Source organism: Rhincodon typus, chromosome 11 (assembly GCF_021869965.1).
Source record: "Rhincodon typus isolate 14 chromosome 11, sRhiTyp1.1, whole genome shotgun sequence".
NCBI lineage: Eukaryota > Metazoa > Chordata > Chondrichthyes > Orectolobiformes > Rhincodontidae > Rhincodon > Rhincodon typus.
The window spans coordinates 53,291,612-53,307,633 of record NC_063342.1 but is presented as its reverse complement, the minus strand read 5'-3'; the positions used below and the strand labels follow the sequence as shown (position 1 = coordinate 53,307,633).

Genomic DNA, 16,022 nt, shown 5'->3' with positions numbered 1-16,022 from the left:
GATGAATACAGCAGGCCGAGCAGGAAAGCTGACGTTTCGGGCCTAGACCCTTCTTCGCTGAAACGTCAGCTTTCCTGCTCCTCTGATGCTGCTTGGCCTGCTGTGTTCATCCAGCTCTACACCGTGTTATCTCAGATTCTTCAGCATCTGCAGTTCCTACTATCTCATTCCATTTAACCTTCCAGATTATCTACTGCACCTGTGTGCTCACCTTCTATGTTTCGTACACAAGTACTCCCACGTCCCCTCATGTTGCAGCTTCTTGCGGTTTCTCTCCATTCAAATAAAACTCTGTTCTTTTGTTCTCCCCTGCAAAATGAAAAACTTCACATGAAAAATATGTCTAACCCTGTCTTAAATATTTCATGATTTAGCTTCTATTAATGACGAGGGAAGAGAATTCCAAAGAATTACAGCCCTCAGAAAGGAATTCACTCATCTCTTTGTCAAGTGGGTGATGCCTAATTTTAAAACTGTGGTCTCTAGTTCTGTGTATCCCCATTAGGGGACGCATTCTGTTAGCATCTACCTTGTAAAGCCCACTTGGAAGCCTGTGTTTCAACTCATTCCATTTGCCCTCCTAATTATCTGCATGCTAATTCAGTATTTTGTGAACTTGGATATTTTGCTTTTCTGCTGTTCCTTCCAAAGTTCACAACTTCAAATTTTCACACATTTTCTCCATCTGCCATTCCCCGCCATTCCCCACCAACCCCCCCCACCGCCACGCGCCCCCCCCACCCCACTCATGTGAAGTATCGGTGCCCCTTTGTAATCCCCTCCCAACTTTCTTTCCAACATTTTGTGTAAATTTGGTCTCAGAATGTGGTTATTGCTGCCTTGGTCACCATTCCTTGCCAACCACAATTGCCCTGGAGAAGGTGGTGGTGACCCTCCTTCTTAGACCACTGCCTTTACTGAATGCAGATACACCCATAGTGCTGTTAGGAATAGCGTTCCAGAGTTTTGACCCAGCAACAGTGAATGAAAAGTAATATCATTTTTGCTTTGTAAAGATAGTTAATTTGAGAACAACAGACTGAATCGTAATGCTCAAAAGATGCAAGTAGTTTTCAAACCAGAGGTTAATTTTTTTTTAAAAATCTAAAACAGGAGCCAAGTTCCTCTGCATCTGATTTTAATGAAGAGGTGATAGGGGAAGAGACCTATCTGCTCAAATGAGACAAAATGATTGATTAAGTATGATAATGAAGCTGCGTGGTTTCTTTTTTGACTCATGTCAGTCAGGTTTCTGGGCCTTAGTAAACCTGGATCATGAAAGGAAGTGTGAAGAGTTGCATTCACAAGGCAATTACCTTTACAGCACTGCTGTGGGCCAGGAAGAGTTCCAACAAGCTTCTCACTAAACCATCCCAATTTGCTATCAATGATCGCATGTAACCCCATTCCCATTCCTGCCTAATCACCACTTGAATCTGCCAGTGCTTCTCTGTTGCAACCTTTACGGTAGGCTTCCCTGCCTGAACAACCTCTAGCCTGCATTCCTGCTACTCGTGAATAGGAACGCCATGCATCTTCACCTGGCCCGTAATGGCCAGCCTAACTTCCTGGTCACCGCCCATTTCAACTCCTTTCCCTCCCCTTCCAACATGACTGTCCTCAGCATCCTCCAGTGTCACAGTAATTCAGAACGTAAATTTGAGAAACAACACCTTATCTTCCATCTGGGCACCCCACAGCCTGGAGGACTCAACATTGAGTCCTCTAATTTCATATAACCTTCTCACCCATCCCTTAGCTCCCTTTCTAGGCCCACCTCCTCCCTTCCATTCCACCTACTGACCCTCCCTTCCACCATGGAGTCATCTCTTCTGTCGACCAACCAGGTTGTACCTACCACCAATGCCCACCTATCACTGCTATTCTGCAACCCCCTTCCCTCCTCTCTTTATCTGCAGCTCCCCCTAGCCCCACATTCAGTCCTGAAGAAGGGTAATATCCGAAATGTTGACTGCTCCTTTCCTCCAGATCCTGCCTGGCTTGCTGTGTTCTCCCAGCCTCCTGTTTGTCTACGAAAGAATATAAAATTGCCCTGGAGCAAATGCCTGCTGGAGTTTCAGGGGAATTTATTCTTCTGGATTCCCCAATCTCAAAACAATGAGCCACCTGCTTTTCACCCTTTGGAGGAATACACCTCCGGCTTAATATCCATGCTGGTATTGCTATTACATGACAATAATGACAGACATTGATTGTGTTTTGTTTTATATTGTTGAATTTGAAGAGAATACTTTAATGTATTGACAACCAAGATGGTTTATGAGACACATTGTATCATTTGTAGAACTGTAATCTATGCAACAAGAAAGCAGCAATTGATAACTAAAGCATCCATCCTGTACATTTGTTAAATTAACATGTTATGAAGTTGTCGTACTCATGAAGTTGTACGACTTGATACCAAGGAATTTACTCTGAAAGTCTCACAGAATCAATGTGAGATGTTTCCCAGTGATCAACTTTTCAAGAAATTCATTCTGACCAATCTTTCACATAAGTAGACAAACCTACACAATTATCTCGTCGTATTTTTTCTGCCCTCCTGCAAAGGGAATCTTTCAATTGATCCTGGTACAAAGAAAACTGGTATTGGGAGAGATTAAGGTTTGTTTTCCTTTCTTTTGTGTGTCTAATGGTAATACCAGGTATTCTGGATTGGTACAGTTTTGGCCAGGTGCTAATTTAAAAGTTGCCCAGTAAATAACTTCATCCTTAAATAATCACTAAATACTGTATCATTTAGTGTGCCATCTTTTAGTATCGCTCTTGTGCAGCCATGACACTGACATCTACCCAACAATATGGAAATTGTACAGGTATGTCCTGTACACAAGAAGCAGACAAATCCAACCCTGCTAACTATTGCTCTGTCACTTTACTCTTGATAATCAGTAAAGTGATGGAAGATATCATCAACAGTGCGATCAAGCAACACTCCCTTAACAATATCTTGCTCATTGAGTTTAGCCAGGGCCATTGAGCTCTTGACCTCATTACAACCTTGGTTTAAACACGGATAAAAGAGCTGATTTCCAGAGGTGAGAGTGACAGCCCTTGACATCAAATCGGCATTTGAGGTGAGAGTGCATATTTCACTGAGTATGGCATTGAGAGGCCAAGCAAAACCGGAATCAGTGGAAAGCAAGGTGGGGGGTAAGAGGAGGGATCTCTCCACTGATTGGAGTCATACATAACATATAACATGATTGCGGTTATTGGAAGTCTGTTATCTGAGCTTCAGGACACCTCTGCAGGCGTTCCTCCGCGTTGTAACCTGGGCTCTACCACCTTCAGCTGCTTCAACAATGACCTTCCCTCCAATCAAAGGTCAGAAGTGGGGACGTTCACTGATGATTGCAGAATTTTCAGCTCCATTTGTGACTCCTCAGATACTGAAGCAGTCCCTGTCCGAATGAGGCAAGCTGTGGACAATATCCAGGTATTGGACTGTCAAATGACCAATAATATTCACATCACACAAGTGCCAGGCAATGATTATCTCCGACAAGAGAGAATTTAATCATCGCCCCATGAAATTCAGTAGCATCACTAAATCTTCCCATGCCAACATCCTGGGCGTGTGTAAAGTGAACTGGACTAGCCATATAAATATATTGGCTCCAAGTGCTGGTCAGAGGCCAGGAATCCTGCAGTGAGTAACTTGCCTTCTATCTCCCTAATGCTGTCCACTAACTCTAAGGCACAAGTCAGGAGTGTGAGGGAATACTGTCCACTTATCTGGATGATAGCAGCTGCAGCAGCACTCAAGTTTGACACCATTCAACTGCTTGTTTGGCTCCATATCAAGAAATATTCACTCCCCACCACCACCATATTCAGGAGCACCAGGGTGTTCCATCCACAAGATGCACTGCAGCAATTCATCAAGCCTGTTTTGACAGCACCTTCCATACATGCTACCATTTAGTAGGACGTGCGACAGATGCATGGGAACACCACTATCTGTAAGTTCCATCCAAGCCACTGACCATCCTGATTTGGAAATATATTGCTGTTCCTTCAGTGTTGTTGGTTGAAGTTCCTGGCATTCCCTCCCTAATATCCTTGTAGGTATACCTACACCAAATGGTCTTCAGCAAATCAGCCAGTAATACCCAAATATCATGAATGAATAGGAACAAAATCCACACCCTAATGTCCTCCAGAAAACCTGTAATATCATACTGAATAGTGTCTAATTTGTACAGTAGAATCACATCTACCAGAGTTAGAATGAAAACTGTCCATATTAATTTTGCTTTGTCTTCTTTCTGTGGTGATTGTGATGAGCCATCATTCTGGAATAATTGGAATCTAAGTCTGGGTTACTAAAAACTGCATTGCATCCTTCTGAAGATTGTTTGTTTGAATGCATTGCATCCTTCTGAAGATTGTTTGTTTGAATGCATTGCATCCTTCTGAAGATTGTTTGTTTGAATCAGCTATATATCTTGCCACCATGGTAAACCTGAATATCAGATCATGATATGCTATACAGTACTACTGATGGCAGGGACAAAATACGAGCATGAAGAATATAAGTTTTGATTTTTGAATAACCAATTTTTTAAATTAAATTGTGATTATTCAGGAAAAGAAGTTACAATTGTTTGTACGTCATAATATCAACCTGTATAATTGTGATCCTCAAAACATTGTTATGATTTGCTGGCCAGTATAAACTTTGCACTGTTCAATACGGTCGTTTAAGAGTTGTATTAGATTTTCTTCGAACCTGAGTCTTTGTAGTTTGAACATGCTGTAGAGTGAACATGAACTCGTGCTCCATTTCCCTTTTCCATCGCTTTGCAGAGATGGCACTTGCCAATGGTGCAATGAAGCACTGCACCCCTATGATAAGATTTGACCAGCATTGATTAAATTGAACTTTGACTCCTCCTTTAATTTAGCTGATCTCAGTCAGTGTATTTAACTAATCCCTGGTTGGACGAGAGGAGAAAAACCTATTCCAAATTGCTGTCTACCCATTCTGCCAATTGTATGGCTAATATAGGACTTGACTGTAATGTCTCTTTCCTTCTCACACCCAAGCCCATACAATTAAATAGTCCACTTTCATGCACTGTTTATATTGAAAGTGAAGAATAGCTTTTAGAACAAGGTACCAAGGCTTGCCAGCATTTATTTGTCGCTGGCACACCCTTCAAAAAAGTGCAGAAAATGCATCAAGTGCAATGTTAATGTCTATTTCAGAGAGCATTTTTTTTTACAGTGTCTCTACATCCTGTGGGTGTTGGTAAACTGGGATTTAAAGCTATTCACAGCAATAAGTAGTGTGAGCCCAGTGTAGTGCAGAGTAGTGTGTGCAAAGTGGCTTTTGTTTCTTCCTGTTTGATCTGTATTCTGCCTCTAAATGGCTGGACTATTGAAAATTCATCCTCAAAAGTCTACTTCTCATTTCTCAATAATTAGAATTATAGTATTTGTCACAATTTAAAATAACTTGACATTTCCTTGCTACTTAGCAAAATCGAATAGCTAGTGCACCATCTTTCTCATCATGGCATTGTATAGTACTTGTAATAACTCCAATGATTTTAGGCTTTATTATATCGCTTGATCAATATTTTCGTCTTGTACATTGGATTCATTTTAAAGTTTCCGTATTTGAAATTGTCCAAGTGTTACTTATAAGCTGCAGTAAAACCAACATATAACTTATTTTTAAATTTCTCTTTAAATTAAGAATAACAATAATCTGGAAGCCTGTTGCTTGGCACTTGCCCAAGAAAGCAGCAAATACCTTTATGGGGAGTACCACAGCCCTGATGACGCCAGAGTGAGCAGGAACCACATGCTGCAGATTAATCTGGGTATCCAGCCTCCAGCAACATACCAGGCAGGGGATGGTGGCCAAATCAATGGGGGTCGAACGCTGGTCCACAGCACAAGTGATGGCCACATTGATCCTCAGCGTGGAGGTGGTAAACCACTTGTGCGACTTATACAGGAGCCACATTCTGCCCCTGCAATTGTAGCTAATCCATCTGGATACAACCCTTTCTTTGTAAATGACCAGGGACGGAATGCAGGTACGCCTCCCCCGCAGTCTCAACAGCCATCGTCCCTTCAACCAGGCATGAACACATCACCTATGCAAGGTCTTTCTCCAACATATCAGCCCATACCTCGGTACACCATGAACCCTATTACCGTAACCTTGTCACAGAATGTGCCATCTGGTCAGACTACTCCTACTGCTTTGCACATACATGGTGGTCCATCACAGATGCAGAATGCTCCCTATGGGATTGGTAATTCTATTTACATTAGGCCAGCATCTGGACGACAGACTCCTCAGAACACAGCTTGGACTTCTAGTCAGTGTCCTCTTCCACAGTATAATCATCATCCTCCACCCGTTTATCAACCACAGCAGACCTATCAACCTTCTCAGTATTCTCCCAAGCAACCTCCACTTCCTCAGCAAGCATTTCGCTCGCCTCCTCCATCACAGTTCAGCTCACCCTACAGTTCTCCCCAGCATCAAGTACAAGCCAACCAACAAGGTCATCAGACTTCACATGTCTTCATGCCTATTAGTTCTCCTACAATGACGCACCTTCCATACCAGCCTCCACAGAATTATCCACAGCAAGGCAGTCAATCACTATCCTATATCCCTTATTCCATGTCTGGATTGTCCAAAGGTCCTATGAAAAATCAGATAGAAATCAAATTGGAAACACCCCAAAGACCTGGTGTCAACATTACGCGAAGTTCGTCCCCTGTAAGTAGTCAACCTGCTTTACGGAGTCAGCCTACGCTGTATATTGCCACCAATTCACCTTCTGGTTCACCATCAAGAGGAATGTCTGGGCAGATGAGCGTTGTTCAACCACAGCCAGTGTATACTGTACCACCCACGTATATTCATCATCAACCATCACGACCTAGGTCTACAACTGCTGGCAGTAACCAAGTGAACTCTCCTCGTGTGGTTGTAACGCAGCCAAATACTAAATATACGTTCAAAATTACAGTTTCGCCAAACAGACCACCTTCAATTTCAAGAGGTGTGGCATCACCTACTTTTGACCCTGGGAGCATCTTGAATTTAGTTGACTGCCATGGAGAGCATCCAGGAGCCCCAGAACCCATACAACCAATATCCGCAGTAACAGGCTCTAGTGTCAATAAACGGAATGAGGAGCAGCGGAGAAAATCGAGTTCAGGGTCAGATGACTATGCTTATACTCAAGGTACTGTATGTTTTCACTAAACTTTGGTATCTTTCTGCATTGTATTGTAAGAATACATGTTAAATTTTGAGTTGCCTCATGCGATTTTACTCCATGCATATGAAATAGGCAATGTGTTGCTTGATGTTTTGGATATATGCTGCAACTCGATAGTAATTTCTGTCATTGTAAATTGGGAATAAAATTCAAAGGTTTGAGTTATTTCACAATTTGTTGCAGTTATTAATAGCATAGATCAATGTTAGGGCAACATGTTAGACTGTTTTGTTTGGTTATCCAGTCAAAGCAATTTTTGTTCATGCACTGACTAAACTGTTGCTAAGAGATTACCTCATTTTATGCTGGAAAATTAAATAGAGGATGATGGGGATTCTAAACCATTTCACCCCTTCTCAAGCAAGTTCCACTGTTGAATCAGACCATGGCTTAACTGTATCTCGGCCCACTTAACTACCATTGTTCTGTATACTTTGACATCCTCACTTAATGCCCATCAGGTTTTTTAGAAGGGAGAATGCTGAAGATCGCCTGATATATTCTGTCTAACCTTGTATAACTTTACCTAACCTGACAGTTGGAAGAACATTTGTTGCATGATAATTTCAATACTGGCAAAGTGAGTTTAGCACTCCAAGTTCACCTTCACTAATTAAATAGGAGTTATTTTAGGGCTTCATCAAGGAGATGTAAGTTAATTATTTTAAATGATTATAGATAATTTTGAATGACAATTACTTGGCTGTGATTGTAAGAAAGCATAAAATTGGAGAAAATATGCAGTTTGGAAGATTAAGTCTGGTTGGCCAGTGTTGTTCCCTATTCCTGTCTTGTTTTCTGCATTTGGCTGATCTTCTCCTCCACCCATCCACTCGCTGGGTTTTGAGTTTCAGCGTTTTTTTCCTACTGAAGCAATTGTCAAGATTTTAGTTATTATTTCTAACTTTGAGATGCACCTCCGCTGATTTCACCAGAGCTTTTTAAAATAATTTTGTGTTTCCTCACGGTGTGTAAAAGAGCACCAACTCTTTGAGTCCCAAGGTTATGAGTAATTTAGTAGACTTGTTTTGTAGATTGTTTGATCTTTGTACAGTATGGAGTACCTATTGCTTTGCACCTGACCTAAGATTACAGACATTGAGGTGGAAATAACTATTCAGTTATATAGTTAAATGTCTCACTTGGCGGTCACACATCCTACACCAGTTAAATATATGGAGAGAAAGTACTTATAGGGCTGTGGGAGAAAGAGCAGGGACTAATAGGAAAACTTGGTATTAAATAGTTGATGCAGGCATGATGGGCTGAAAGGACTCTTTCTGTTCTATGTCTTTCTATGATTATATACTTTGTTAATTAATTAATTAATTAATTGTTTAATTAGACTAAGTTATAATATCAAATTCTGTGCTTTACTTTGGATCATGGCACTAATTTTCTGATTATCTCTCAGCTGCTACTCTATAGCAATCCTAATGTGTGTTTTTGGTGTTTAGTACTTTTGTAATGGAATATCTGCTTTTCGTTTGTATTTTGGGCAAGAATGAATAGTAAAATACAGGATCAGAAGTTCAGATACAAATTAGACTATTTCAGTCTTAAAGCTAAGTCTTCACGTTAAAGTTTCTCACTTCATTTTGTAAATCACATTATAACATGACCAGATTTAACGCTTTTGCAAAGTTAATTGTCATGAACAATTAAATATATGGCCTGTTGGTGTGACTATTATTGTGAAAGTTTATCAGGATGCAGTGCTTAAGAGATTGTAGAGTTAAATTATTATTCATTTAAATATGCAGCAGTTTATAGTATATTCCTGTGGGATTGGTTGAGTCTTAATCACTATAGTCTGTGTTGGCAAGAATTGCTGATTTAGCTGTGCTGTCAGTAAAGAGGGTTATAAATAATCTGCTGAAAGTAAATACGCTGCTCAATGCAAAGTGAGCCTTTGAATTTTATCTTTATTATGACTCCTGAATGTACAAAGAAAATTCGCATCTTGATATACTTGTTATGCTGCATGCTTGAGTCACAGACAATAGGCAACTACTTTTTTCAGCATTTTCTTGTCAGTGAGAAGAGATACTTAAGGAGAATAGTTGATCTAATCTTGTCAACCTTGGTTTAACCAGGGTCATTTCTCTACCTCGTGCTACCTAATATAGTTGTCTGACTAAGCTAGATGTGACTTTTTTTGTTCTTGACTGATTTTTACAATGTGTCTTTAGCACTATTGCTTCATCAGAGAGCTCGAATGGAGCGATTACTAAAAGAGCTAAACCTGGAAAAGCAAAAGCTGGAGAAGCTGAAGACTGAAGTCAATGAAATGGAATATGATTTAATGCAACGACGGCTGAGGAGAGTGAACTCCAACACATCAATACCTACAGTAAGGCCACTACTCAAAATGATGTTTATTTGGGAAGTAAGTAATTTGGACATTTAGGTAGAACGGGCTTTGTGGGTCATTATCTTAAGCTGATCCATCTAAGTGGTCATGTCATGTATCGTACACTTTGGAGGTCATCATCTCCTGTTTGTGAAGCCATTCTATTAAAATTGTCGGTCTGTTTCACAAAGGTAGCATAATTGCATCCTGCCTGGCCCACCTGCCTACTTGATTCAAAGCTAAGCTGCTACTGAACTCACTAATTGATTTAGGACCATTGAACAGACATCTTTCTTGGTCCAAATAGAACACCTTTTGATAGGTTGCATAGCTGCTTGTGTTATACTTCTTGAATTTTTTAACATTTATATTGAATATTTATTCCCTTTTCATTGTACATCTATGCAATCCATACTATTCTGTGAGCAAAGGAGTGAAAGCCCTCAGCAGTTTAGACATGGATTTAAAAATTTTGCATGAGGAAAGTCCTTCATTTGTGTAATACTGCATTGAGATTTTGGGAGTGAAAAACTAATCAATTAATGAGACGCTAAATTATTTAAATTTTGTGAAGTGATTGGCGTATGTTGTAAATATTAAATCAATACAGTTGTTTTCAGTAAAGTTGTCAAGCGAAACCCTTTTTCTTGGACTGCCTAATAAAACTGTATTAGGTAGTATTCTGGTTGAAATAGAAATTAATTAGCCCTATTGTACATACACAAAGGATAAACTATTTGCTGAGAAACAGAACAATCAACAATAATAGGCTAATTTGCAGCTCAGTCAATACATTTTATCTCCTGAAAAACAGTTAAATATTATAGCTATGTTAATTTCATTTGCAGCACAATACTGCATTGATATATTTTAACTTCATGAAATTGGTTTCAAATGAGAGGAAACATGTAGCAGATGCATAGCAATGTCATCAGTTCCAAGATTTGCTTCTTTTCAGCTTGGACATGTGTCAACTTTCCTATGTCACCAGTCAGTCAAATTCTTGAAAATTCCACCTTTATAGAAGTCTAGATCATTTTCACATAAGTTTCAGAAGTTCAAACAGAGGATCTATCTCAAGCTTCCCTTGGGTCATTAGACATGGGCCATTAACATTCTACTAGGAACTCCCTTTTACTGTTTTCAGTACAATTTATCAGACCCCATTCACCTTGTTTTTTTACAAGTTTTGTAAGGTTTTATGGTACAAATGTTATGGTAGTTGTCACCTCATCAGAGGACACGTGTCAAAAACCAGTAGTGATAGCCATGAAACAGATTGCTAATTTGTGTGCTTGAATCAATATTGAACAAGTACCATGAATTATGCACAAGTATAAACTCATGTCTTTGTTGGTATTGGAAGGTACTGCTGACTCTTGTAGCTTTCTGTCAAAATTTAATGTCCCTTATTAACATCTTAATGTCACAAATTTTCTAACTGATTTAAGATGATACAGCATCTTTCCATATAATGAGTACTGGTAGGTAATTTATGTTGTTTCACAGTCTAACTGGATGGCTTCAGTGGGAGCATGATGTTGAGGTAAATAGTCAACAGTTGCACAAAGGGGGAGGAAAATATAGGTCCGTTCACAGGTTTAAATTTACTAATTGATTTTGTCTAAACTTTTTTCAAACCAAAATGACTTTTCTAAACTGTACATTTGTCTGCAAATAACTGACTATGAAATTAGTAAATTTTGAATGGATATAGAAATGAATGCAGATATAATGCTTCCTCTTCTGCGTAAGAGCTTAAATAGAAGCCATGACGTAAGATAATCACCAAGAAATCCTATACTGAATTCAGAAGAAACTTGGTTACATAGAGTGTGGTGACAATGTGGCTTTTGCCTCCATGCAGAGTGGTTGGAACAAATATGAGCATTTGAAGAAAAAGATAGAATAGATGGTTATGATAGATTTAGATGAGAAAAGCTGGGAGAAGGCTTGAGTGGAATGTAAACACTTAGAGACTACTTAGGCTGAATGGCTTTTTGTTTTTTTTAATTCATTCATTCACAGGGTATGGGCCTCGCTGGCTAGGCCAGCATTTATTGCCCATCCCTAATTGTCACAGTTAAGAGTCAACTATATTGCTCCAGGTCTGGAGTCGCATGTAGGCCAGACCAGGTAAGGATGGCAGTTTCATTCCCTAAAGGACATTAGTGAATCAGATGGGTCTTTCCAACAATTGACAGTGGTTTCACGCTTATCATTAGACTCAATTCCAGATTTTTATTGAATTCAAATTCCACCATCTGCCATGACAAGATTTGAAGCTGGGACCGCAGAATATTACCTGGGTCTCTGGATTATCAGTGCAGCGATACTACTGCTAGGCTGTCGCCTCCCATGATTTGTACATATTATGTATGCAAATTGGTATCAATTCTTATCCAGCTGTTTAAATCTTGGGTTCTACAATGTTGCTGGTATTTTGAACAATTCCACCATAATTTTGAAATTTTGCCAAGAAAGTTATGTGATTATCTTAAGTGCTAACCATCTAGTTTATGGCTTCACACTTAAGATATTCCTATGAATCTACCACATTTATGCCTGAGACACAGCTGGCTATTCCATTGCTGTTTCCTCAATGTTTCCATTGTCAAAAATTGTGAAACGGTAGCAAAAGCTTTTTGTCTATCCAACGAACTGATGAACCTCTTCACTTTTTAAGGGACAGCAGGCAGACAACAAAGTTGGCAGGTGAATTGTAAGAACAAAATTGATTGCAGGTAGTTCCATCGAATTTGATTTAAACCTTTCCATTTAATCTCTCGAACCAAAGGTGACAGAATACTGAAATGAGAGAACAGGTCACCCAGACCTCCAGAGCTGTTCTGCCATATGATTAGATCACGCCTTGGTTCTGTAAAATGTTAATTCAGCCAAACAAAAACATAGCTGTAATGGAGTTATTCTCGGCTCTTCTTGTACCTTTGCAATTGATTGGAGAAAGTAGTTTTTACTTTTCAAAGTGTTTGAAAGTCTTGGAACTAGTGATGAGATAAATGACTTACATAATTGCTTTTTGATTGGCTGCTGAATGGGACTAATAGTCAGTTGTGAGTTAACTCAAAGTCTTAACAATCAAAACTGGTTTTCTGCTTCCCAAGCTGGTAGGTTCTATAATGAATTATTTATTGGCAGTCAGGCTGAGACATAATTCATATGGAGCCTTTCCCCTCTCACCTGTGACCATTTTGGTTCATTTGTTATCTTCCTGAGACTTTGAAAATGCTTCATTTGGTTTGGAGAAATTATGTAGGTCCTTATTCCTACATGATTTACAGGGGAAAGGGCTGTTTTAAATCCCTCACATTATGCTCGAATTTTCCAATGAAAACAGGACTTCATATTAGTTAGATTTAATGATCTCAAAGTTAGGTTACAATACATAGATGAGCATCAGGGATTTTTATTCTTGTTGGATTGGTGACTTCACTTGTGCTATCCAATTACCTGCCTGCTACACTTAAAATCCATCATCATTTTCAGAAGCTACTGATTCAAAGTGAGTACTGATAATTTGTAGTTAACGGTTCTATGTGACTAATAGGTTATTATCAATTTGCTTTTGTTTTCTATAATCTGTACTGAGAAGTGATTTTTAAAAATTGAGCAGTAGAATATCCGTTATTACTTTGTCACGCAAATTGACGAATTGTTACACAAAGGTCCTGCAATGATGACATAAGATAGATGTCATAATATTGAAATCAAGCTCGTTATGTGATTTCTGAAAAGTCATTATTATTGTAGTTTTTCTCCCTTTCAAACACCACCTCGAAAAGGAGTCAACCGAAGTTGTATCAAAACAGAAATATCATGTTCTCCTGAGATAGCAGGATCTGCAGATGCTGGAGAATCTGAGATAACAAGGTGTAGAGCTGGATGAACACAGCAGGCCAAGCAGCATCAGAGGAGCAGGAAGGCTGACGTTTCGGGTCTATCATATTCTCCTGATAGCTTTGGTACTCGTGATATCAGCCAGTATTATCCAAGACAGCATCATGGTCATATCTTGTGTAACACTAATCTAAGTGCAATAGTGTATTGAATTATTTGAAGTTTTGAAAGTTTAGGGAATCTGTATTTTCCTATTTTGTCTTCACAGCCAGAGGAGATGACTAGATTGCGAAGCCTAAACAGACAACTTCAAATAGACATTGACTGTACTTTGAAAGAAATTGACCTTTTACAGTCCAGAGGTTTGTGGTCTTTACTACATTTCATGAGGGTAAGGGATGTATTAACTTGGGTTTTCATTCTTACTCTTTATTGCGAGTAACAATTGATGCTCAGCTAGATAAGCAGGCTTGACCAAACCATTCTTGCACATTACCTTGTGTAGTTATGTAGATATTTTCTCATCAACCTGTTCAGAGATGTTATTACACACCTCTGGAGCAGGTGGGACTTGAATCAGTGATGGGGCACGACCATTGCACCACAAGGGCTAATGCAAAAGGATCAGAATTTCCTAAGCTTCAGCAAGGCAAGGAATGATGGTCTTTGAATCTGGTGCCTTGGACTGCTTGGCCGTCTTTATAAAATACCTGTTAGTTAGACACAAGCATTGCTTTAAAAACTGGAAGTTAGTCAGCATTTGTAAAGGAAATCCAACGTTTCAGATGTACACTCTTTTTTTTCCTGATAAAATATGCCCATAATGTAAATTTTGTTCTTTCAGTTATGACTAACCAGTACACTTCCAGTATTGCCTGTTACTATTGTAAATTTACAATTTTTTTATAAATATTTGCATTTATGCTGTACTTTTTTAATGAAGTAAAAGTTTACATACGTACTTAAATACAGTTTGAACACGAGCCACTTTAGGACCTGTTTTGTTTGACTGATATGCAAAAACTTAGTCCAAGAAGTGGGTTTTAAAGAATGTTTTAAAGGAAGACAACAAAGTATAGAGATTTAGGGGGATATTCCAGCCTATAAAGTGCAAGGCAACCTGAGGCATAATCACGGTTGGTGGAGCAACAAAACCCACAATGCATATGAGTATGGAATTAGAGGAATGTAAGAATCTTAAAGAGCTGTTAGTCTGAAAGCGATTACAGAAATGGAGTGTGTTAAGGTACTTGAACAGTCTGAAAACAAGGATGAGAATTTTGAAATTAAGGCATCACTGAACTGGAAATTAGTGTAGCTCAATGAGGACAGGGCTGAGTGCTGAGCAGGAGTTAGACTTGGTGCTACATATTCTAACTAACATGAAGTTTTGAATAAGATTTTAAGTTTAAGGAGGGTAGAAGATGTGATGCCAGCCAGGAGTGCATTGGAATTTGAAATCTAAAGTTGAAAAGTCGTGGCTGAGAGTTTCAGAGCAGATCGGCTATGGGAAGGATGGATCAGGTGATATTAAAGAGGTGAAAATAGATATGTTTTTAAGCCTGTCTGTGGAATTGAATATTATCCAAACAGGAAGATTAAAATCACGAACCAGAGGATATTCAAAGAACTTATTAAACAGTAGCCACCTGAGCACAGAGCACTCGTGTTATCTCTACTCATATCTGACTTGTGAAATTTTGTTTTTTTTTACTTTATTTTTTTGTCAATACTTTGCTTCAACATGCTCCCATTTCATTTGTTTGCATCCACAACACACACAAAAGTGTTTGCAGCAATGTAGCAACAGAGATTTAGCCTCTTGAGTCTGTCTTGCCTTTTAGTGGTTGTGAAACTGTTTTATTTCTTTAGTCCTTCATGGGGTATGGACAACACTTATTGCCCAACCCGAATTCCCCTTAATCTGGACGTGTCAGAGGGCATTTAAGAGACAACTACTTTGCTGTGGGGCTGCAATCACATAACAGCCAGACTAGGTAAGGGTAGCAAATTCCCTTCCCTAAAGGACATTAGTGAACTCGATGGATTTTTACAAAACTCACCAATTGGTTCTTGATCATCCTTTTTTAATTAAGCTAATTTTTAAATTCTGAATTTATTAATTGAATTCAAATTTAACTCTTATTGTAGTAAAGATCAAAGGCATATCTCCAGTGTATTAGTTTGGGCATCTGGATTACTATTCCAGAGACAATAGCGCTATACTACTGACTCCCCTCAGTCTATTTCTATATTCATTTTGTCCTTTTACGCTTAATTTTTTATTTGTTAAACCCAAAAGGTGTAACCCAATTTAAACTTGACAATTAATCTAGCATCAATTGCTTTTTGCAGAAAGCTATTCCAATTAGGAAAGGAGCAGTCACTTTACTGGGAGTTTTCGATAGACACCCCAATAGCAACAAAGACACTGAGGAACAGATTGGGAGGCAGATTTTGGAAAGGTGCAGAAGTAATAGGGTAGTTGTCATGGGTGACTTCAACTTCCCTAATATCGATTGGAACCTCCT

The 16,022-nt window shown here is 39.1% G+C and overlaps 1 protein-coding gene across 10 annotated transcripts in view; it reads left to right on the top strand.

Moving 5' to 3' along the window:
- tab3 (TGF-beta activated kinase 1 (MAP3K7) binding protein 3) overlaps nt 1-16,022 on the top strand; it is a 112,418-nt gene that overhangs the window by 63,753 nt on the left and 32,643 nt on the right. For 6 of the 10 annotated variants that reach the window (XM_048602925.1, XM_048602923.1, XM_048602918.1 and 3 more), the window contains 3 exons: nt 5,729-7,244; nt 9,473-9,669; nt 13,760-13,853. In XM_048602925.1, coding sequence (XP_048458882.1) covers nt 5,837-7,244; nt 9,473-9,669; nt 13,760-13,853 — 1,699 coding nt within the window. In that variant the 5' untranslated portion in view covers nt 5,729-5,836. Of the gene's footprint in view, nt 1-5,728; nt 7,245-9,472; nt 9,670-13,759; nt 13,883-16,022 lie in introns of all 10 variants that reach the window. The other 4 variants (XM_048602922.1, XM_048602924.1, XM_048602926.1 and 1 more) reach the window with 2 other exon arrangements.